The sequence below is a fragment of the Myotis nattereri genome (assembly GCF_964212035.1).
Source record: "Myotis nattereri genome assembly, chromosome: 1".
In the NCBI taxonomy this organism is placed as follows: Eukaryota; Metazoa; Chordata; class Mammalia; order Chiroptera; family Vespertilionidae; genus Myotis; species Myotis nattereri.
The window spans coordinates 150001381-150026269 of NC_138075.1; the positions used below are offsets into that span (position 1 = coordinate 150001381).

The following is a 24889-nucleotide window of genomic DNA, read 5'->3' on the forward strand; positions in this document are numbered from 1 at the left end:
TCATCAAATACTTAAAGAAAGGACCAGAAGGAAATGAAAGGAAAGACAAAGAAAATGAGTAACAGCCTGTGGAAGAAAAACAAATGGTCAATAAATACACTGTTTTTTCTTGTTTGTTTGTTTATGTTTTTGTGTGTGTGTGTGTGTGTGTGTGTGTGTGTGTGTTTTTAGAGAGAGAATGGAAGGGAGGGAGGAGAAGGAAGGGAGAGAGAGAAGGAGGGAAAGAGGGAGGGAGAGAGACATCGATGAGAGAGAGAGAGACATTGATTGGATGCCTCCTGAACATATCCCCACCTGGGATTGAACCCACAACCCAGGTATGTGCCCTGACTGGGAATCAAACCCATAACCTTCTTGGTATATAGGTTGATACTCCAATCAACTGAGTCAGAGCTGTGTCTTTATTTTTAAATTCAGTTTGTTGAAAAAAAAAAGCTAAACTCAGTTTGTTGTAGGCTATGTATAGCTGGATATTGTTTTTTAAGAATCCAACCTCATGGAGTGGATTACTGATGTTAAGATGTTTAAATCTATCTTATGCATTTCTAAAAAAATTCATTCCATATTTTTTCTCCTTTTTTTAGTCTTCTTTTATATTGACTATATTTTAATAGATCCATTTTATGTCCTCTGTAGGTATGTTAGCTTTAACTTTTAAAAAGTTTGAATTTAGTGGTTATTAAGGCATATATTTTCAATATATCGCAGTTTATATGGTATAAGAACCTTACAAGAGTATAGATAGTATACTTCTACTTCTCCCCTCTCAACCTCTGGGAAGTTTTCATACAGTAAGGCTTTTTCATATGTTATAAATCGCACAATATATTATGGGTGAAAGTAGTCAGCTACCTTCTAAAGAGATTTAAATAACAAGAAAAAGGAGAAACCAAGATGGCGGCATAGGTTAACGCTGGAGATTGCTGCCTTGAACAACCACTTCAAAAAACAACTAAAAGACGGAATGGACATCATTCAGAACCACAGGAAGGCTGGCTGAGTGGAAATTCTACAACTAGGAGGAAAGAGAATATCATACCCAGACTCAGAGGAGGCGCAGTGCTGAAGTGAAATACTCAGGTGCGGAGTGCGCGCAGAGCGGGCTGGAGGCGGAGGGCGCGGTTGTTGTTTTCAATCGGGAGGGAGTTTCAGATTCTGAGCTCCAGATCCGGGCGAGTCTCTAGGGACCCAGACTCAAATGGGAGAAGCGGGACTGTCTGGCTTCGGTCGGAACTCAAAGGCAGCTCTCTCTCCGAGGTTTGCAGCGGTTGCTGGGACTCTGTGAGGCAGAGCCCCTAGGGACAGAACTGAGAGCAGCCATAACTGATTGCTCCGGCCCGCCCTGTAGATCCCCGGGGACCCGCCCCGCCCAAGCCCTGCACAGAGCCATTTGCCGGATAGCCTTAGGCAAACGCTAGATTAGCACCGCCCTAGAGATCCAGCACAGAAGCTCTCCCACTGCAGACACAGTGGACTCTCATAGCCAGTTAGCCTGGAGATCAAATCACCCCCGGTATTGCTGACAACAATCAAAGCTTAACTACAACAAGACTGCGCACAAAGACCACTAGGGGGTGCACCAAGAAAGCATAAAAAATGCGGAGACAAAGAAACAGGACAAAACTGTCAATGGAGGATATTGAGTTCAGAACCACACTTTTAAGGTCTCTCAAGAACTGTCTAGAAGCCGCCGATAAATGTAGTGAGATCCTCAAGAAATCTAATGAGACCCTCGATGTTATGATAAAGAACCAACTAGAAATTAAGCATACACGGACTGAAATAACGAATACTATACAGACTCCCAACAGCAGACCAGAGGAGCACAAGGATCAAGGCAAAGATTTGAAATGCGAAGAAGCAAAAAACACCCAACCAGAAAAGCAAAATGAAAAAAGAATCCAAAAATATGAAGATAGTGTAAGGAGCCTCTGGGACAGCTTCAAGCAGACCAACATCAGAATTATAGGGGTGCCAGAAGATGAGAGAGAGCAAGATATTGAAAACCTATTTGAAGAAATAATGACAGAAAACTTCCCCCACCTGGTGAAAGAAATAGACTTACAGGTCCAGGAAGCGCAGAGAACCCCAAACAAAAGGAATCCAAAGAGGACCACACCAAGACACATCATAATTAAAATGCCAAGAGCAAAAGACAAAGAGAGAATCTTAAAAGCAGCAAGAGAAAGAAACTCATTACCTACAAGGGAATACCAATACAACTGTCAGCTGATTTCTCAACAGAAACTTTGCAGGCCAGAAAGGAATGGCAAGAAATATTCAAAGTGATGCATGCCAAGAACCTACAACCAAGATTACTTTATCCAGCAAAGCTATCATTCAGAACTGAAGGTCAGATAAAGAGCTTCACAGATAAGGAAAAGCTAAAGGAGTTCATCACCACCAAACCAGTATTATATGAAATGCTGAAAGGTATCCTTTAAGAAGAGGAAGAAGAAGAAAAAGGTAAAGATACAAATTATGAACAACAAACATGCATCTATCAACAAGTGAATCTAAGAATCAAGTGAATAAATAATCTGGTGATCATAATAGAATCAGGGACATAGATAGGGAATGGACTGACTATTCTTGGTCGGGGAAAGGGGTGTGGGAGATGCGGGAAGAGACTGGACAAAAATCGTGCACCTATGGATGAGGACAGTGGGTGGGGAGTGAGGGCGGAGGGTGGGGCGGGAACTGGGAGGAGGGGAGTTATGAGGGGGGGGGAAAAGAGGAACAAATGTAATAATCTGAACAATAAAGATTTAATTAAAAAAAAAAAGAAGAAACATCGATGTGAAAGAGACACATCAACTGGTTGCCTCCCACACATGCCCAGACTGGGGGCGAGGAGCGAACCTGCAACTGAGGTAAATGCCCTTGACCAGGAATTGAACCCAAGACCCTTTGGTGTGCGGGCTGACACTCTAACCACGGAGCAAACCAACCAGGGCTCACAACTTTATACATAATGGCCAAAAACTGGAACAGCTCAAATATCGATCTATAGAGAATAAGACAACCCTGGTCTACAGACAAACAATGGACTACTGCTCAGCAAGTCCAGTCAAAATGCCACAGACGTGGGTGACTTACTAGTAAACATAAATGTACTTCTCACAGTTCTGGAGGCTGGGAAGTTCAAGATCAAGATGCTGGCAAAGTAGGTTTTGTTCTGAGGCCTCTTCTTCTGGCTTACAGGTGGCTGCCATCCTGCTGTGCTCACATGACCTTTTCTCAGCACTGGAGAGAGCAAGCTTGCTGGTATCATAGGGCTGGTCCCACCCCTATGATCTCATTTAACCGTAATTATTTCCATAAAGATTGCATTTGTAAATACAGACATATTGGGGGTTAAAGCTGCAACACAGGAACTGGGGGTGAGGGGGCACAAACATTCAGTGTACAATAGCAACAAAAAGAAAACGACTGTTACTTTCAACAACTTGGCTGAATAATTAAAAAAACACCTTTTTTTTTTAAGAAGAGACAAAATGAAACAATGTTGTTAGAATCATCAGAATAGTGGTTGCCTCTGTGTGGATGGGGAGGGACTGATGGAAAAATGGCATGAGGGATAGTTGTAGAGCAATAGAAATGTTTTGGGGTTTTTTTCTGGGCAGTTTATTCTAGTAAAATCGAAGGTAAAATTTGCATATTATGTAAATGAGGCTGACGGGAAAATGACAATCTGAGGTTAAAAAGGACAAATTTAAAAGTTTTCTTCTATTTATTTCCTGAAAATTGGACTTCTATTTAGAGAGTAATCTGGATGCTTTTATTCCAGCACTGTATTTTGGCATCAAGTAACCACTGTCATAGTGAAATAGGAGTCGCTTTTACCCGAGGGGTGAATTACAAAGTGAGCCTGTATCTCTCTCTCTTCCTCTCAATTTTTTTTGGGAGGCAGCTGATCAATTTTTGGTGGCCTTGTTTTGGCAAGGCTTTCTTGTTTTGTTTAAAGAAAGAGGTGAAAGAGTTAGTGGTTGTAGGTTAAGGAACTGACAAACAAGAGAAAATAGACTAACTGAAGATTGCACGAGCAACAGAGTCAGGAGCCAAAGTTGAAATGTTTTTTATCTTCATCAGAGTCGTGGTGACAATACGTTTCCAAAATGCAGAGCTGTATCCTCAGAAGAGTACATTTTTCTGTATCAGCTCATATGGATTTCCCTTTTGAGCACCTATGCTGTCATCTATCGTATAAATGTATCATAATTTATTAAACTATTTCTCCATTGATAGGCACTTATATTTCTTCCAAGTTTTTGCTATTATAAGCAATGCTTGGAGGATAGATTTCTAGATGGAACTGGTACAGCCTCTTCTATAAAGATGAAGAATTTGAAGCCCAGAAGGAAGAAGCAACTTCTCTAAAGGCTATTGCCCTGATGCAATATGAGTTATGGTGGTAGAATCTGGAACTGAAGAGGCTTGTGTTATTACACAGAAACATGGAGGGGAAGAGGGGGGGGCAGCAGCCCAATGCTGGGTTTCCAACTAGAATAAATAGAATCATTTAGATTTAAAAAAAAGAGAGAGAGAGAGAGACACACACATCAACTGGTTGCCTCCCACACAGGCTCCACAGGGGCTGGGCCTGCAACTGAGGTACATGCCTTTACCAGAATCGAACCTTGGACCCTTTAGTCCATGGGCTGATGCTCTACCCACTGAGCAAAACTGGCTAGGGCAACTCAACTTACTTTTAAAAGAATTAAATCTCTATTGGAGGAGATTTTTAAATTATAACACAAGTTAATAGTGAAAATAATTATTTTATGATATAATGTCCATATTTCTGAGAAGTATTTTTTACTATATTTCAATCTACTATTACGAGCAACACACAGAGCATTACAGGTTGAATGTGTGTAGAAACACAGGAGAAAAGTGCTGTCTACCAGCCAAGGGAGAGGCCTGAGCAGATCCTTCCCCACAGGCTCCAGGAGGAACCAACCCTGCTGACCCCTGACTTCAGACTTCCAGCCTCCAAAACCATGAGACAATAAATACACTTTTGTTGTTCAAAAAAAAAAAAAATATTGCAAGTTGACCTATGCAGTTGCCATTTCCAGCATTACTTGTGCAGACCTAGATTTCAATCTAGTATCATTTCTCTTTTGCCTAAAGGATTTCTGTTCATATTTCTCACTGTGTGGGTCTGCTGGCAGTAAATTCATAGCGTTTGTGAGGCTAAAAAGTTTTTATTTAGCCTTTGCTCTTCAAAAATATTTCCACTGAATATAAAATTCTAGGTTGCCAATATTTTTCTCTCAGTATTTATAGAAAGTTCTCTGCTTTCTTCTTTCTTACATCATTTCTGATAAAGAATTTTAAGTCATCCTCATCTTTGTTCCTGTGTAACTTGATTTTTTTTCTTGGCTGTTTTTAAGACTTTCCTTGTATCATTGGTTTTGAGCAACTTAATTGATCACTGTCCTTCATGTTATGTTAGAGGTAGCTGAGCGCTGGGATTTGTAGGTTTATAGTTTGATCAAATTTGAATATTTCTTCATGTACTTTTTCTGAAATCCCCTCGTTCCTCTTTTTTTTGGGGGTGGGACTTCAATTATATGTATATTAAGTCCCGTGTAGTTTTCCATTTCTTAAAATTATTTTTTCTATGTTTTATTTTGGAAAGTTTCTACTGCTATGTGTTCAAGTTCACTAATCTTCTCTTCTGTTATTTTCATCCAGTATATTTTTCATCTCACATATTATAGTTTTCACTTCTATAAGTTCAATTTCAGCTTTTTTCCTTTTCAACATTCTGTTTCTTCTTAACTTTTGAATATCTGAAATATGGTTAAAATAACCCTTTTATTGTCCTTGGACCCAAAATCTGTATCTGTGTCAGTTTTGTTCAGTTTTGATTGGTATTTACCTGCTTCCTGGTATGCCTGGTAATTTTTGATAGGATGTCAGACATTGTAATTTGACTTTGTTGGGTGCTGTATATATTTGTATTCCTATAAATTCTTAAAAAAATTCTTACTATTTATTGGTTTGAGAGAGAGAGCGGAAGGGACGGATGGAGGGAGGGAGGAAAAGGGAGGGAAGGAGAGGGGTAAAGGAGGGAGGAAAAAAGGGAGGGAGAGATTTGTTATTTAATTTATTTATGCATTCACTGGTTGATTCTTGTATGTGCCCTGACTGGGGATAGAACCTGCAACTTTGGTGAATCAGGGTGATGCGTTAACCAACTGAGCTACCATGTCAGGGCATTCCTGTAAATTCTTGAGCTTTGTTCCACATCAAATTACTTGGAAAGAGCTTGATCCTCAAGGTTCTTCTTTTTCTTTTTTTAATTTTTTATTGTTGAAAGTATTGCATATGTTTCCTTTCTCCCCCATTGACCTCTCCCAGCCCACTCCCACTGCCCATGTAGCTCTTCCTTTTAAGGTTGGTTAGGTGGGCCCAGAGCGGTGCTCTCGTGGCTGGTGAGATTTTCAGTCTGACTGGGAGGAAGAAGCACTAGTCCCTTGAAGCCTTTGGCTGGTTCTGTCCTGGCTTTGGTTAGTTCCTTATATAAAATGATGCTTTAATCGGGGTAAGCTGACTGGTGTTCACCTGGATACGTGGGGAGGTCCTCTGTGGACACTTGGGGAGGATCTCTCCGGCACCCTGTTCTGTGAGCGGTAGCAGCCCTCAGCTCCATCTCCTCCGCTCAAGGAGCACCCGGGGCCCTGCCTCGGTTCCACTCCCTGCACCGTAGTTCACACACTCTCTCAAGGCAGCAATCTGAGGAAGTCACAGGGGAAGCTTGTCTCTCAGGGATCTGTTTCGTGCTGCTAGGGGTCCAGTGTCTTCTTTATATACCTGTCTACTCTTTGCTTCATAAGAGAGAGCAAATCTGGTCCCTGCTGCTTCATCTTGGCTAATCAGGAACCCGATTTCTAAGACTTGAACTTGTTCCCTCCCTCCTGATCTGTCAGATGTCTCTAAGTATAATTTGCATGCAATAAAATTTACCCTTAGGTGTACAAGTTGATTTTGTCAAGTGTATACAGTCATATAACCAGTTTCACAGTCAAGACAGAAAGTTTTCGTCACTTCAAAAGTCCTGTACTGCCGCTTTGCAGTGATCTGACTCTTGTGCCTCCAGTTTTGCCTCAGGAACCTTACATGGTATACAGCCTTCTGTGTCAGGCTTCCTTCACTCAGCAAACTGGTCCTGAGAGACTTCCATGCTGCTCCACGTAGAAGCCGTCTACTCCCTGCCATGACCAAATAGCATTCCATTGCCCGGGCAGACGACTCCTGCCCTTCAGCCTCAGTTAGTGGACTCCAAGCTGTTCCTAACTCTTGACGATTATGAACAAGGCTGCTATAAACCTGTGTAGGCCCCTGAGAGAACACACCTTTTCATCTCGTGGGTAAACACCCAGGAATGGAATTGCTAGGTCACAGGGTAAGTCCATGTTCAACTGCACAAGAAACGGACACACTGCTCTCCAAAGCAGCTGTGCCAACCCAACAGCGAAGTCCAAGGCTCCAAAACTGCCCCCATCCTCGCCAGCACTTGACACCATTAGTCTGTCTCTTCTTTGTCTAACAGTCAGTATTGCTAGAAGTTTATCAAACTTACTAAATTTGATGAAGACTCAACTTTTGCCTTCTTGATTTCCCCCATTCATCTACTTTCTATTTCATTCATTCGTACATTTATTTTTATTTTTTCTTCAGAGGGAGTGAAAACTTGGCTTGTTTGCTAGGCTGGACTGTGGTGGTCCATGCCATGAATTGGCACACTGACTAAAGAAACCCCTGAGCCAAAAAAAGAAAAAAAGAAAAAAAAAAGAAGGCCCCCTATTGCTGCAGTCTTCCAGGAACACAGCCACGCCCACTCATTCACATTTCATGTTTCTGCTTCCAGCTCGGCCACCAGAGCTGGGTCTGTGTGATGAGACCGTGTGGTCGCAGGCCAAGCTCTTTACTCTCTGGTCCACAGAACGACTTGAAATCACTGCTGTTTCTGTGGATGCTGCTGAGGTTAAAGAACAAAGGAGAAGCTCGGACACTTCTATTCTTGATTCAAGGCTGAAAACTTTCTATGACTGGTAAGGAATCACTTGGTCATGTGCCAAGAGATTACCCAAAACCAAACTGAACATGTGGTGTAAAGCTTGTGAGCTCAACATGTGCTGGACATCTGATCATAGTCTACTAGGCCCCTAAACTCTCCCGGGGCTATTTCCAAAGTTTCTGAAGGTTCAGATGGAAAGGCATACTGAGCACCTGGCCGCGCCAGCCGAGTGCTTGCAAGGGGTAATGGCCAGTGCCCAGCACACATCAGACATCCAAAACGTACGGAGGAATGAGTGAGTACGCCCCTCCTTTCCTCTCCCTTCCGTCCATGGCGGTGAACGTTCGATCTAGTCTACACCTTGCAGAATATCCGTGGTAAAATGGTCGTTACCCAGAAACCCTGGACCTGGAAACTGGTCTCAGTAACTGCTGAGGCTTCAGTTGATCTCTCTGAACAGAGGGTGGATGTATTATTGGTTAGTAAACGTTACATTATCATGTTTGTTTGTTTTTGGGGGGGAGTGGTAATGATGTTTAAGAATGGGATGAAGAGCCCAGCCGATGTGGCTTGGTGGTTGAGTGTCAACCTATGAAACTGGAGGTCATGGTTTGATTCTCAGTCAGGGCATATGCCTGGGTTGCAGGCTCAATCCCCAGTAGGGGGTGTGCAGGAGGCAGCCAATCAATGATTCTCTCTCAGCATTAACGTTTCTCTCTCCCTCTCTCCCTTTCTCTCTGAAATCAATAAAAACATATTTAAAAAAAAAGAATGGCATGGAGTATGTGTTAATGTTGGGCAGCCAACAGGATGAGCTGAAGTAACCACTGGTCATTCACTTCTGGTCACCAAGCATCTGAACCCTCTTTCTGTATTTGGGGGAACTCCTCCACTTTAGGAACCTGGCTGCATACGAGAGCCTCTGTCCCTCTATAGTAACTAAAAATATCCAGTGCTCTCTTTCCCAGCTTTCCTGGAAGCCAGCCTGTGGGTAGGTAACCAAGCCTGCTGATTAGCTGCATCCACGCATAGCACAAGGGAGCACGCTCTCGTCCTTGGCAGTGGGGTGTCCGTGATGGGGGCCAGGCTGCAGATGTGCTCATGGTGGTGCCTGGCCAGCTGGTTGGTGGTACAGATCCCCAGCTGCACAGTCCTAAACCTGGCCCTTAGCGCCTCCGTGCTTCTGAGGGCACACCAATGACAGCATGACAGATTCCTGCTCATTTCAGTTGCCAGGAGGTTCCTGCTGCCTACCAGGTGGAATGACTGACACTCTGGGTAATTAAGAGTAGGGGGCCCATGGTCTCCAGTGTCAATTTTCATGGTCTGGGACAACATACACCAGTGGGAGAAGCTGTGACAGTTTCAGCTGAATGTGACCAATCCCCTGGAGCATAAACAGCCAGCAGCACCTGGTTTACTTTCACTTCCCTCTTCTAAAAGCAGTGGAGGGGAAAATAAATTGAGAGCTCAAATTAATGGAAGTCTTACTAAGACTATTCATTTTATTTTGAGAATTACTAAAGATTTACATCGCCCTCTGAGCCTCCGATTTTTTCAACAATCAATGAGTCTACCTCTCCTCATCAGAATGGCCGTCTTTCTCTTTCATTGTATGAATTTCAAGATTTAAGGTTTACTATTACTATTGATTTACAGTGGGGCCTTGACTTACGAGTGTCCCGACTAACGAGTTTTTTGAGATACCAGCTGTCTCTCCGCTGATTTTTTGCATTGAGTTGCTAGAGTAATTTGAGTTAACGAGCTCCTTAATGAGCTCGGTCTCAGAACGAATTAAACTCGTAAGTCAAGGCCCCACTGTATTTCTACACAGCTATTCACAATAAAACTTTCCTTTCAGATAAACGAATCGTTATTTTTCTACAAAATAACAAAGTTTCTGTGTCAGGTGGCTTAAAGGTTTTCCCTAACAGAGCAAACAATGAAATCTGTTTTGGAAAATAGAAGACCCCATTCCCCCCTCCCTTCCGCGGGTGAGCAGGATGCTAATTTTTCTGTTACAATGAAGTAAATTTCTAAATCTAATAGAACCAAAGACCTTTCAGCTTATACTCTGAGAAGAGTAATTGTGGCTACAGGCAGAGGTTAATAAACAAGTGACACTTCTTAAGAGGACTAAGGGAAATTTATGTTAAAGCCAATTAAACTCAGAAGTTATTAATGTGATCTTTCTACTGTCTACTTTTGTCATAAATCCAACCAACTGAAATCGTTTTAAATTAAAGCCATTTTTTAACAGCTAAAGATGCTGGGAAATGCCATTCCTACGTTTAACAAATGGCTCGTACTTCTACATTTTTCTTCTGCAGAGTCTCCAACATACCAATAGTTCAGGAAAAGTCAAAGTCACCCACACGGCGTTAGGAGTCCATTCCTAAAGCCCTGACATGGAATTCCATGTCAAAATAATTGATGTGGCCATTCCTGTCTCAAAATGATACTTGGGCAAACAAGTCACTCAGTTTCCAAAATTCAAGAGCTGAAAAAACAGCTTCACAGACATTGCCACCATTTTCTACTTTTCTATCTTTAAGAGTGTCTAATTTAAATTTTTATATTTGCCCATTTGTGTACCTGGCAATATTTGTTATTTTTCATAAATTTTGCTTATCTGAAACACACACCAGGGTTTCACATAACAGCACGAGAGCAGGTGCCATGAAGTCATGGCAGCACTGCTCTGGGCTTGGGCACAAAGCCGCTCCTGGTGGGCGTCCCCTGCACCCCCATACCCTGCTCCGCGCCAACAGTGCCAGCAGAGGGAAGCCCGCCTTTCACAGCACATTCCGCACAGAGATGTGTGTCTTTTGAACTATTCCATTTAGCTCACACAGAAACAGGAATTTTGATTTAAAATGTTAGAGGAAAGGAAACAGTTAAAAACAGAAGACAGGCCCTAACCGATTTGGCTCAGTGTATAGAGCGTCAGCCTGCGGACTGAAGGGTCCCAGGTTCGATTCCGGTCAAGGGCATGTACCTTGGTTGCGGGCACATCCCCAGTGGGGGGTGTGCAAGAGGCAGCTGATCGAGGTTTCTCTCTCATCCATGTTTCCAACTCTCTATCCCTCGCTCTTCCTCTCTGTAAAAAATTAATAAAATATATTTAAACAAACAAACAAAAAAAACCCCAGAAGACAGGCTACTCTGCCTGCACACAGTTCAATTTTGCAAAACCGGAAGTTTACAGAGCTGTTATTTCATTGGATACTCACAAGTAGAACTGGCACCTAACAAAGCTGCACAATGCTGGCTTTGTTGAAAACACTGGCTGCCTGGCTTCTATAGTCTGCGAGCAGGGAGACCGTGTTCTGTGGCTGCTTAGCTCCCTGCTTTGTCCATCAGGAAAGCTTCACTTCGCTTCTCTGAGCCTGTTTCTCTCATTGTTCAATGAAATGACTGAACTCCCCCTCCATGAGCTGTGGGGATAGACACTAGATGCTGCCTAGCACTGAAGGGTCCAATACACTTGTTAAAGAACAGTGTTGCTTTTTTTTTGGCTGAGCGTGAATGCCTTTTTTTTTTTTTTTTTTTTTTTATGGTGCAGCCTGGACCTGCTGTCGGAGATGCCAATGCTGCGGGAAGCCTGAAGAGCGCTACACCCTGCTTTCTGCTCACAAGGAAGTGTGACAGGTGACATGGTGGACGTCCGCTTGCTGAGCTTCACCCTGTGCTTCATTCCCGAGAAAATTCAGTGCTGCCATGAACCCCCTTCACACAGGAGGCCTGTCTGAAGGGTTATTCTCTCATGTGAGTCGGGTGTGCAGGAGCAGGGACTGCACTCAGGACTTCCAAGAAATGGATTCACTTCAAGAAGTGACTGACTTTGGGAGGCACTGAGTTCTCCAACAGCTTTTCACAGAGCACAGGGCCGGAAGTGGGGTAGATAAGTTTTTATAAAAAGTGCTAGAAAGTATAAAGTGGGAGAGACAATGGGCCACGGGAAGTCGACGGAAGAAGATACGTCCAGCTGCAGGGATGGGAAAGGTGACCTGGAAAGGAAGCGGTGTCCGCCACATGACGATGGCGGCAGCCCATTTCAGGGCCAGGACAGCGGGTCGGGGTGTCAGGAAGCGAAAGCATGAATGACTCTACGGCAGACACTGTCATTTCATATCAGATTGTTAAGAGGGGAAGAGAAGCTTGAGGTTGGATCCTGAAAGGTTCAGGTGCCATCAATGAAGACTATTCTTCAAAGCAAAATGAAAAAAAAACACACCCTAATTTATCTCTGTATAGCTTTACATTCTCATGTGTCAGATACGCTTCATTCTCAGCCATGGAAACATGTCAGTTGTTTCACTCTGCCTTTCCCCGAACAGGGAACCCTCTGGAAGGTGGTACCCACGGACCTCACACAACACTGCCAGAGACCACAGCCTGTAAACTAACTCCGCATCCCCTGGATGTGGCTCCGTTCCTCGTTTGGACAGAGGTCGAGACGCCTCCCTTCTAACAGGCTGCCCCTGCTAAAACTCCTGGAGCCAAACTGCAGGCCCATGGAGTAAGGATGACAGGCAATCCGACTGAGAAAACAATACTGTCAAAAACAACAAATCGACTGGAAACAAATACATCCATTCACCGATTTCACATATATTAGCAGCTGCTGCTCCAAAGGGAAAACCCTGTATCTTTTTCTTTCTTTCTTTTTTTTCTCCCGGCTGTAAGGACTTGCAGCTTATCAGCTCACAAGGCCAACTTTATTTTCCTTTTTTTTTTTTTTATTGTTTAAAGTATTACAAATAGTAGTACATATGTCTCCTTTTGGTTTTCCAACTGACCTCCCCCCAGGCTCCCCCCCCCCCCGCCCGCACATGCCCTCAATGCGCGCCCCCCCCCCCAGTGTCTTGCGTCCATTGGTTATGCTTATATGCATGCATACTGGTCCTTTGGTTGATCTCTTACCCCCCACCCCCACCCCTCCCCGGCCTTCCCGCTGTAGTTTGACAGTCTGTTCAATGCTTCTCTGCCTCTGTATCTATTTTTGTTCATCAGTTTATAATGGTCTTTATTATCCATAAATGAGTGAGATCATGTGGTATTTTTCTTTCGCTGATGGGCTTATTTCACTTAGCATAATGCTCTCTAGTTCCATACATGCTGTTGCAAATGGTAAGAGTTCCTTCTTTTTTACAGCAGCATAGTATTCCATCGTGTAGATGTACCACAGTTTTCTAATCCATTCATCTGCTGATGGGCATTTAGGCTGTTTCCAAATCTTAGCTATTGTAAATTGTGCTGCTATGAACATAGGGGTGCATATATCCTTTCTTATTGGTGTTTCTTTTTTTTTTTTTTTTAGGATATATTCCTAGAAGTGGGATTACTGGGTCAAATGGCAGTTCCATTTTTAATTTTTTTGAGGAAATGCCATACTGTTTTTCATAGTGGCTGTAGCAGTCTGCATTCCCACCAGCAGTGAAGTGTATATTTTTCAACCCCTTTAAATATTCAGGTACAGAATTTGGAATATTTTAGCCTTTTGTGTTTATTATTATTATTACTATTTACATTAAGGGATTAATGATCTCTGGGTAGATGAAATTATGGGTATTATTTGTTGATTGGCTAACCTGTATTTTTGGTATTACTTTCGAAAACATTTATTATGCACCAGACCCCTTAGAAGTACACGGGGAGCAAGAGACATGGGATTTCTGCCCTCAGACCTGGGCTATGCCTGAGATTGTTCTTTTAATATCCATTCACCAGAGGTAATTTTTCCATTATTTTTGTTTCTTCCTGCTTCATGCTTCCTTGAGGCTTCTGATTGGAGTTGACACAGCAGCTACTAAGAACGGCTCTAATTCGGTCACACCAGCTGTAGTGTGCTGGCTGATTCTGAGTGACAGTAGGACTGAATGATGGTGCCCACCCACAGGAGCAAAACAAAATAACAGCTGGCTCTGTGTGTGTGGTGCCATCATCACACATTTCTAACTTCTGAAAGATCAGAACAGAAAGTGGACGTTTCGCTGACCAGCCTCAAGGCTTTGCACTCCCTGCCACCTGTGCCTGAATTCTGCACTTGGTTCACGTCACAGGGCACTCGGCAGCCACGTCACCTCCTAGAGAAGCCTCCTCGGCCACCCTCCCTAAAACTGCCTCCTGTGTGTCCGAGCCATTCTTCACCCTCTCACGCTGTTTATTTTGACTAAAAATATTTTCTTCACTTTCTCAAAAACATTATCTGTGTTTTTACTGCCCTTCTCACTGATTACGAGGAAATGTGCAATGAGGACAAGAACTTGGTTGTGAGCAACCACTTTAGAGAAACTTAGAGAGAGTGGGTGGGCAGGGAGTAGAGGCCAGGGTGACTTGTGTCAACTGGCCTTCGTTCCAGCACCTGCTGTGAGTCAAGCCTTTATTGTTTTAATATGTTTGACAAACAAACTCTGCAACTGAGCCTGTCCTGGGTGAAGTTGTGGGCAGGGCCCAGGGGAGAACATTCCTACACCACTTTCCCTTCCTTTCTCTCAGGCCTCCCGACCTGGCAAAGTGATCGCCACGGACTGGACCTCACGTTAGTTCAGAAAGAGAAAGGAGTAGTGGAGATACTCAGCAGCGGACTAATAAAGAAAGAAAATAAGTATGTATGTTTTTTAGCGATGGTTAATGCAAGGCTACCTTAGGAGGGCGGCCTCACGCCTATGCCACAGAAGTGCAGCTGTAATTGTTATTTCTAAATTGCCACCATAGCAGCAAACTGCCAAACCTGCTTCATGTTTGGAATTCTTCCTGCAGAAATCACTGTCTACATACACAAGACTAAGTACTTCAAAAGACAAGATTTCTTGCCACAATGAAACATTTGTCTAGTGCCTAGCCTTTAGAAAGCCCAACTGCAGACAAACAGTGCTCCTGTTACAAAAGTTAAAAGGTCCCAGGAATGCTAATTATGAACAACTAGAGGCCCGTTGCACGAAGAGATTCGCGCAGTAGGCCTTCCCTTCCCCTGGCTGCCAGCACCGGTTTTCCTCTGGTATCCGGGACCCAAGCCTTCGCTGTTCCGGCTGGAGCCTTCTGTTTTTGCTCTTCCGGCCAGAGCCTTCAGTCTTCGCTCCACCACTTCGCAATACATATGCAAATTAACCGCCATCTTTGTTGGGTTAATTTGCATACCCCCTTGATTGGCTGAGCATAGCGGAGAGACGGTCAATTTACATGTTTGTCTATTACTAGGTAAGATGGCTACTGACAAATACAGAATAAAAACAATAAGAAGGAAGAAACACTGTGCACCAATCACATCTTCTAAACGTAGCTAAGCGTCAGTCAAGGGAAGTAGGGTGAGCCTGAGCATGTGTTGCCCACGTGTCATTAACAGCGACTCTGTCACCCCAGTACGGATGGCATCAAAAAAACTCACCTGCAAGCAAATGGCCAGGTTCACTCGACAGCCAAACGAGGTGCTAACTGCCCGTGGATGGAGGCCCAGGTCTTTGAACAGTTTTGAGAAGGACTGGGTGAGTGCTATTCGAGGCCGTTCTTCTGCCACCACCACACACGTCCGCACGCGGGACAAGTCCAGTCCTCGTGCCTAGAAACGACAGCAGCGGTAAGAGATCAGCCTTCCAAGTGCGTAGGTGTGTGACCTCCGGAACCAGGCCATCCGCACAGCAGATGTCCATTTCCAGGGTTGAAACGTTCCACGCTATTAATTGAAACAGTCTAGGACAGGGGTGGGCAAACTTTTTGACTCGAGGGCCACAATGAGTTCTTAAACTGGACTCAGAAGAAGGAGCTGTGGCCGTGTTTCCCGACGTTGCCATGTTAACACTGCTGCTGGTGAAGGAGCGGAGGGGAGAGCAAGAGAACCCTCCGCTCTTTCGGCTCCGCGGGCCGGATAGAACAGCCGAACGGGCCGGATCCGGCTCGCGGGCCGTAGTTTGCCCACGGCTGGTCTAGCATGTGTAAAAAAAAATCAATCACATAGATAACAGATTATCAAGGATGTAGTTACAAACATGCTTTAAATAACAGCAAGAAGCAACAGCAAGAGTGAGGAGGAGAAAGGTTGAGGAGGAGCAAGGTCCTGGACAAAATAAAGGACAGGGTTTGGGGAAGAAAGGGAGCATTTGTAAAGATTCCTACAGGTACGGATGCACAGGAACTGGAGAGAAATGAGTAAGCTTTTTTAAAAATTGGCTTTAGAGAGAGAGGAAGGGAAGAGAGGGAGGGAGGGAGGGAGAGAGGGAGGGAGGAGAGAGAGAGAGAGAAACATGGATGTGAGAAACATGAATGTGAGAGAGAAACATCAATTGGCTGCCTCCTGTACGCTCCCTGATTGGGGATCGAACCCAAAACCTGGGTATGTGCCCTGACGGAGAATTGAACCCTCGACCCTTAGATGCACAGGTCGATGCTCCAACCAACTGAGCCACACTGGCCAGGGTGAGAAAACCTATTCTAATACAAGAATGGAAAACGGAATGTTTGGACAAAAGACATTTTATGTCCCATGAGACTTCAAAGGTCACAGATAAAATCTCTTATCAAGGGCATCTCTGTTTCTAAGGTCTGCACACCTCTGTTCTGCACCAAATCAGTCAGCTGAGCAAAACAGCAAAGCTCAGAGGAGGAGGAATCTAGTGAGTCAGCACACACTGGGGCCTCGTGAAAGCAAGGGGCTGCGCTTGCCATGAGGTGACTGGTGTGTCTGAGAACAATCGCCACAAGCAGACCCATCCGTCCTTGAAGCACCTGCAAGGATGTAGTTACAGGAAGAGAGAGAGAAAGAGAGAGAGAAAGAGATAGCACGTGCAAGTTGGGTACAGGGAGAGCTCACAGGGCTCCGGAACCGAAGACGGAAACACACAAGATAGCGCTGACACTGACAGTATACAGCAGTGATGGCGAACCTTTTGAGCTCGGCGTGTTAGCATTTTGAAAAACTCTTAACTTAGCTCTGGTGCTGTGTCACATATAGAAATTTTTTGATATTTGCAACCATAGTAAAACAAAGATTTGTATTTTTGATATTTATTTTATATATTTAAATGCCATTTAACAAAGAAAATCAACCAAAAAAATGAGTTCGCATGTCACCTCTGACACGTGTGTCATAGGTTCGCCATCACTGGTATACAGACATGATTTTATACACATACAGGTACACAGCAAACGGTAAAATCTCAGTAATACGAATGATTTACACATGTATGGACTGGGAGACAATGCAGCCTGGGGTTTGAAATGTGGACCTGGAGTCACAGAGTCGAAATTTAGCTCCAAATTTTATTAAATGCAAGAACTTGAAAAGGGTGCTTAATTTCTCTGTCACTTAAGTTTCCTCATTTTTAAAATGAAGTCAAGGATGGATTTTATTTCAGAGAGCTGTTGTAAAGGTTAAATAAATCAATATGTAAAGTGCTTAGAAATCATTCAATTATGATATTATTTCACTTTGGTTATTTATGCAGCTACAGAGAAATTTTGATGAAGTGCACTCATTCATTTCATAATGTAATACAGGTGGACATGAGTAATAATTATGTTTTATAAATTTGTTTTCCTGCATAAATATATAACTTCAAGTAATGACACATTTATTTATGTAACTTATTATCAAAATTATCTTGCATTTTATTTTCCTGTTCAATTCTAATACATTAAGTCTAAAAAAGAAAACAAAACTCAGGAAAAGCAATTATATTGCTTTACTAATTTGTATGTGCACACATGCACAAAGGATACTCTGGATTTATACATAGCAACCCACACATCTGGGCATGGAAGCAGGACATAGTAGTTGGAAGGAATATAAATTAAAACTAGTTACTTGGATAAAGGCTACTTAATTTACTATGACAATATGTTTGTTGAAATGTCCTTGGTTTAAATAGAGGGAAATGCTATTATTGTCACACACACACACACACACACACACACACACCACTGTTCACTTAATTGTGAAAATGGATTTTGGTTAGGATCGATTGAGACCTATAAATCAGGGTCTTCAAGGGAAATAAAACTAGCAGCACAATTCAAACTGATGACTTGAATACCAGGGTCAGAATAAAATGAACCGGACTGAAGAACTGAATTCACCAACAAATGAGAAAGCAATTCAGGACCTTCAAGAAGACCTAACGGAATTAATGACATCAGTGACACACACTCGCACTCTTTGTGGAAGTGCCGAAATAGTCATGTCATAAGACGAGGTTTGCACGTGAAAACAAATTTGTGAGCCTCGACTTCTGTGAAGGGTTATTTTAACTTCCCCAAACCCTGCCCACGCCTTGGACACTGCTTTCCTAGGACCCGGGAAATGCCCTCCAGGCCCTGCAGGGTCGGTGCGGGCTGCTTACCTTGAGGGATTCTGTCTGTGAGCCCAGCCCCTTGGTACAGAGTTCCATCACCGAATAGGAGCAAAAGGTATCGCGGACTTTGTACTGACTGACGGCAAGAAGCCACAAGGCGGGGTTGGTTTCCAGCTCTGAAGGCGGGATGAGGATGGACTGGTGCCCAGAGTACACGCTGCAGAGAGAAACGGAGAGGTCAGCGAGGACGCGGAAGAGGGGCCAACGCCAACCTGTGCCTGAGAAACGCCCGAAGTCCACGTGCCAGAGAGGGACGGTCACAGCCACTCTACTCCTAGGCACTTGGAAGCATGAAACGAAAGCCTGCTCACGAACACACTCTGAAAGCACAAAAGAACCCGAGAGTTATGATCCAGCGTTCCTGCTCTGCTGAGCACGCACTGGGAACACCTAAGCCGTGACGCTGCGGAGTTTCTCAAAGCCGGTACAAAGGCAAGCGGGGTCTCCTTCCCGGCAGGAAGCATAGAATTGGATTTTGGTAGAAGGCCTGGAAGTCTAGAACAGGAGTTAGCAAACCACAGTGCTGCCCGTTTTTGTAAATGAAGTCGTACTGGGACCCGGCCACCCGGGGGTATAACATGGCCCACACCGGCGTTGCACCAACCCGCCCAGATACTTGCTAAAGGGCCGTTGAGGAAAAGCACGCCTACGGCTGGTGTAGGAAACTGACACCCAGAGGCCATGAGAGGAAATCAGCACAACTAGACAAAGCTTGTCACTCAAGTTTTAAGGTTTGAAATTTTGCCTCAGAATAAACCAAACAGAACAAAGGAAAAAGGTGTCTTCTTTCATTTTCCCTTTAGATTAGAGAATGTATTTAGGGAAATGCTAGACTACATATTTTGATCTGTCATCAATTGGTGGGGCAAGTGAAGCTTTAAAATACTGAATTATTTGTCTAATCTACATTTCTAATGGTTTTACTTTTTTAGTTTATGACTGTAAATCAATGTGAATAGATGTCATGCACTATAATAAAATACCCTAGATAAATCCCCTTCTAAGATTTAAGTAAAAGGGATTTTCTAGGTACAAAATTCTGATAGATAAAAGAGCACGTTAAGCCTCAACTGCTATGTCATGACCTAAAGCCAATTCTTCTTGAATGAAGTCAATCTGACATTAAAATTTTCAAAATTGTTTACAATAGAATCAAAGTAGTTAAAAAAGAAAAGTAAGAAATTAGGTTGGCTTGCAAAATCTACTTTAAACAGGACCCTTAGAAGAAAAACTATTCCTCAGGGCATTTGGGGGCAAGTTTCTTTTCTTTCTTCGTTCCTCTATTCCAAAGTTTCATTTACTTTCGTCAAAAGGAAAGACAGCAAATGACCTTTCCTGTGATCTTTTCAAAGGATTGAATCATCTGAGAGTTGTCCTCAGGAAATTAATTTAGGTCATTCAAGATCACTTTATATTAAGGGTATTTATGAGATCAAATAACATGCCAACAAATACATCGACATCACAAAATACTGATACAGGCCGGCAAGTCTTGTTTCTTACTTCTGGGGCATACCGTATTATTCTTAAAATAGCCTTCCAAGGATTTTATACTTGGGTCTGAAGACAAACATTTCCTTATCTCCAGGGGCCAACAGATGCTGCCCCGCCCTGGCCTCCTGGCCCCCCCTCCCCCCCATTCTCACAAAGGTCTTAGGGCTATCTTTGAAGACTCATAGTCTTTTTCCCCAGGGGCAGTGAGAGCTAAGAGACACAGCAACACTCTCCTCTCTCCCACTAAGACCCTGTTCCCAGAGGTGGGGCACCTCTGAGAACACTGACAATAAGCAGAAGGGAATTCCCACCACTGACTGTTGGAAGCTGTTATTTTGTTTTGCTCCTGTGGGTGGGCACCGTCATTCAGTCCTACTCTGTCAGCTGCCACACAGGGTGGCAGAATCAGCCAGCACACTACAGCTGGTGTGACCAAATTAGAGCTGTTCTTAGTAGCTACTGTGTCAACTCCAATCAGAAGCCTCAAGGAAGCATGAAGCAGGAAGAAATAAAAATAACGGAAAAATTACCTCTGCTGAATGGATATTAAAAGAACAATCTCAGGGCCCAAAGTGGGATCATGTACCAGGTCAAAGATCTAAAGTGTAAGATCTAATGTGCAGGCCTAAATCTAACAAGCCCGCACATCATGCCTCTCCTAAATCATAATTACCCACCAGGAAGCACGCATCCTACCTCTTTGAGAGATGATGCGGCAAATTTTTGTTAACACCAAATGTTGTTCAACCCACCACACCTTAGGTTACCCTGCGTGCTTTTATCGCAGCTGCTCCTTCACACCTAGGCCTATTTCATCTTCAGTGCTAGCACCAAACATGTTTGATGGCTCTTAAGCCTCATGTCTTAGGGAAGTAAGATGAAGGGGAAATCTTAGGATGATATTCCTATTATAACAATCTATCATTTCCGTATTGTTCCCAGCATCTCATTTCGTAAATGCTAGAGCATAAGGAGATCCAAAACGTAGAATTAAATACAAATCACCTACTACCTTCCTCAAGAATTTCTATCAGGAGAAATGATTGGCTTGATCAGAAGCATTAGCATATGAAAGGGTGATAGTGTGGTGTGTGATATTATGCTTGGCTAGAGAATGTCATGTATACTTGTGAAAATGAATAGGACAGAAGTCAACATAAATAGGACAGAAGTCAACATTAAGAAGAAAACATAGGACAAGCAGAAACTTGATTCATAAATATCCTACTTGCCCTTTCCTTGCCCAGTCCAAAAAATGATGATTGTTTCATTTATTAACCAATGCTGATTACTTGGCACTGGCTATAAATACCTCCGTGGGAAAAAACAAACCTACTTAACACCAGATTGCTTATAATGAATATTTTCTGAGAACTTCTGGAATGAAAACTATTTTAGTTTCAGTGGTTCTCAACCTTCTGGCCCTTTAAATACAGTTCCTCATGTTGTGACCCAACCATAAAATTATTTTCGTTGCTACTTCATAACTGTAATGTTGCTACTGTTATGAATCGTAATGTAAATATCTGATATGCAGGATGCTCTTAGGCGACCCCTGTGAAAGGGGCGTTCGACTGTCAAAGGGGTCGCGACCCACAGGTTGAGAACCACTGGTTTAGATCTTAACTTCAAAAAGAACAAAATGATTAAAAAGACAGTTTGGGGATATTTCTCCCTGCCTGTGGCCCATCTTTTCATTCTCCTGTTTTTTGCAGAGCAGATACTATTAATTTTAATGGATCCCAGCCTATCAATTCTTTCTTTCATGCTTTGTATTTTTTGGTGTCATATCTAAAAAGTCATCACCAAACCCCATCATCTAGGTTTTCCCTAGGAGTTTTATAATTTTATCTTTCACAATTAGGTCTCTGATCCACTTGAGCTAATTTTTGTGAAGGCTGTGAGTTCTGAGTCTAGGTTCATGCTTTTAGATGTGGATCTCCAGTTGTTCCTGCACTGTTTGGGGAAAAGACTATGTTTGCTCCACTGTGTTGCCTTGCTCCTGTGTTAAAAACTGGGTAATGATATTTACGTGGGTCTGCTTCTGGGTTCTCTACACCACCAAGAGTGAACCCTAAGGTCAATGTTGGGCTCTGGGTGATGATGATGTGTCAACATAGGTTCCTAGGTTACAAAAAAATGTACCACCTGGTGGGGCATGTGGATAATGAAGGAGGCAGTGCACATGCGGGCCAGGGGATGAAGGGACTCGCTCTGTACCTTACACTCAATTTTGCTGTGAACCTACCTAATAAAGTCTATTTGAGAAAATATAAATAAAAACATGGCTGACCAGGAGAGAAAAAAAAAGACATTTTGGTAACTAATATAAATTTGTAATTAAATGATTTCAGATTATGAACCTGAGGAGACATACAAACAACTGAAAACTATCACGACTGGGGCACTATGAGCAAGGCAGCCACTCGGCCCACTGGGACCCACATCACCTTGGGGTCACATGGGCGAGCCTCCCCCCAACAGGCTGGCGTCTGTACTATGCATGCCAGTCAATCCAATGGTAGGCTGTTTTCTGTTTGCTTGTTTGTTTTTTAAAGACAGCTTTGTGCGAGGCCAGCGTGGCTCAGTGGTTGAGCATCGACCTATGAAACAGGAGATCATGATTTGATTCCTGGTTAGGGCACATGCCTGGGTTGTGGGCTCGATCCCCAGTAGAGGAAATGCAGGAGGCAGCTGATCAATGATTCTCTCTCATCACTGATGTTCTATCTCTCTCCCTCTCTGAAATACATAAAAAAATATTTAAAATAAAAATAAGACGCTTTTGTTTAGCTATAATTCGCATACCATGAAATCCACCCATTTTAAGCATCGCCTTAAATGAAGTGTAGTAAATTGCAGAGTTGCATAATTATCACTACGATGCAGTTCTGGGGCATTCCATCACCCTACAGGTAGGCTTGTGTCCATTTGTAGTCAATCCTGTTTCAAACCCTCGCCGCAATCATCATTCTCCTTTCTGTCTCTATAGATTTGCCTTTTCTGAACACTTCATGTAAATGGAATCAGGACACAATCACGTCATGTGTGGCCGTTGGGGTCTGGCTGTTTTCACTCAGCACAGTGTGGGTGAAGTTTATCCATGTGGCAGCTGTACTCCATTGTGTGAATGGGAGGAACACTGCTTATTATACACTCACAGTCAGTGGGCATTTGGACTGTTGGCCTCTTTTACTGTAAACAAAGCCTGCTGGGAACGCTTCCAGTGTCGAGTCTTTGTGTGGACATGGTTTCCTCTCTCTCCCATAAATGCCTAGGAGTGGAACTGCTGGGTCATATGGTACATTTATGTTTAACTTTTAAGACTACGCAAACTGTGGTTTCACCATTTTACATTCTCATCAATGATGCAGGAGATTCCCATTTCTGTCCATCCTTGGTTACCTTTGCTTTACAGTATAGTTTTGAAATCAGGAAATATAAGTCTCCCACTTTATTTTCTGTCTTTCAGGTTATAGCTCTTCTAATGGGTGCGAAGTGATATCTCAAAGGTTTTCATTTGCATTTCCCTAATATATGTGAAGCATATTTTCATGTGCTTATTGGTCATTCGTGTATTTTGGTGAAATGTCTGTTCAAATCTGCTGCCTATTTTTAAATCATGTTGCATATTAACGAGTTTTAGGAATCTGTATATATCTGGTTAGAAGGACTTTATCAGATAGACGATTTGCAAATATTTTTCCCCAGTCTGTAGCTTGTCTTTTCACTTTCTTTCTCTCTCTCTTCTTTTAGAGGTTTTTAACTTTTTTTAATTACTGATTTTAGAGAGAGGAAGATGGGAGGAAGGAGAGAGAGAGAGAGAGAGAGAGGGAGAGGGAGGGAGAGGGAGGGAGAGAGAGAGAGAGAGAGAGAGAGAGAGAGAGAGAGAGAGAGAGAGAGAGAGAGACTGATGAGAGAGAGAGACACTGACCGGCTCCGGGGAGAACTCCACAGCCTGGTACGTGTCCTGTGGTGGACAGGTCGATGCTCCAGCCAACTGAGCCTCAACAGCCAGGGCTTTTTCACTTTCCCAATGGTGTCTTTTCATGTGCAAAAGTTTTAAATTTTGTTGGAGTCTAATTTATCAGTATTTTTAAATGTACCTTTGATATCATACCTAAGAACACTTTGCCTAACCTAGTATTAGAAATATTTACTTATATGCTTTTTTCTTACAGTTTTATAGTTTTGCTCTAAACTATAAGGTCTATGATCTACTTGGAGCTGATTTACGTGCATGATGTTAGGTATAAGTGTAACCTTTTTGCACGTGGATGTCCACTTTTCCCAGCATCATTTGTGGAAAAGACAATCCTTTCCCCATTGAGTTGCCTTGGCTCCTTTGTTGGAAAATCAAATGACCACACTTATTTTCTGGGCTCTCAATTCTATTTCGTGGATTATTTTATATATCTACATCTATATTTTTATGCCAGTACCACACTGTCATGGTTACAACAGTAAGTGTTGAAATTGGGAAGTCTGAGTTTTCCAACTTTGTTATTCTATTCCAAAATTGTTTTGGGTCCTTTATTTATATTTTATGATCATGTCATTTTTGGCACACACCCCCTCCCCCCCCCCCCCCCAAAACCCAACAAAAACCTGCTAAGGTGTTACACTGGACAGGTGTTACACTGAATCTTTTGACCAATTTGGGGCTTCCAATTAGTGAATATAAAATCTCTGACATGTTTTTTAAAACATGCGTGATCTTATAAAAATATTTTCAAACAAGTCTATTATGTCAGTGATTTTCAGATAAACAACCTTCTAGCTGAAGGAAACTTTTGGATGAAGATATACAGAAAGCTATTTGTATCAAATTGAAAACAATGCTGAAACAATCACAACGTTAAAGTAAATAGTAAAGTAAAAATAATTTTTTCTCCCTTGAATCATTGGAGAGTGAGCCACTGACCTGATGCCCCCCAACCCCAAATACTTTAGGGGGTATTTCCAACAAACATGTATATTTTCCTCCACAAGCCAATCAAGGCATCAGAATCTA

The 24889-nt window shown here is 42.9% G+C and overlaps 1 protein-coding gene across 2 annotated transcripts in view; it reads right to left on the bottom strand.

Annotated features, from left to right (window-relative positions):
* The window catches only part of DIP2C (disco interacting protein 2 homolog C), a 377981-nt gene that overhangs the window by 25057 nt on the left and 328035 nt on the right, over positions 1–24889 (bottom strand). For both annotated transcript variants that reach the window (XM_081098294.1, XM_081098295.1), the window contains 2 exons: positions 18370–18538; positions 15423–15593 (listed from right to left, as the gene is read on the bottom strand). In XM_081098294.1, the coding sequence (XP_080954420.1) occupies positions 15423–15593; positions 18370–18538 (340 nt within the window). The remainder of the gene's footprint in view (positions 1–15422; positions 15594–18369; positions 18539–24889) is intronic.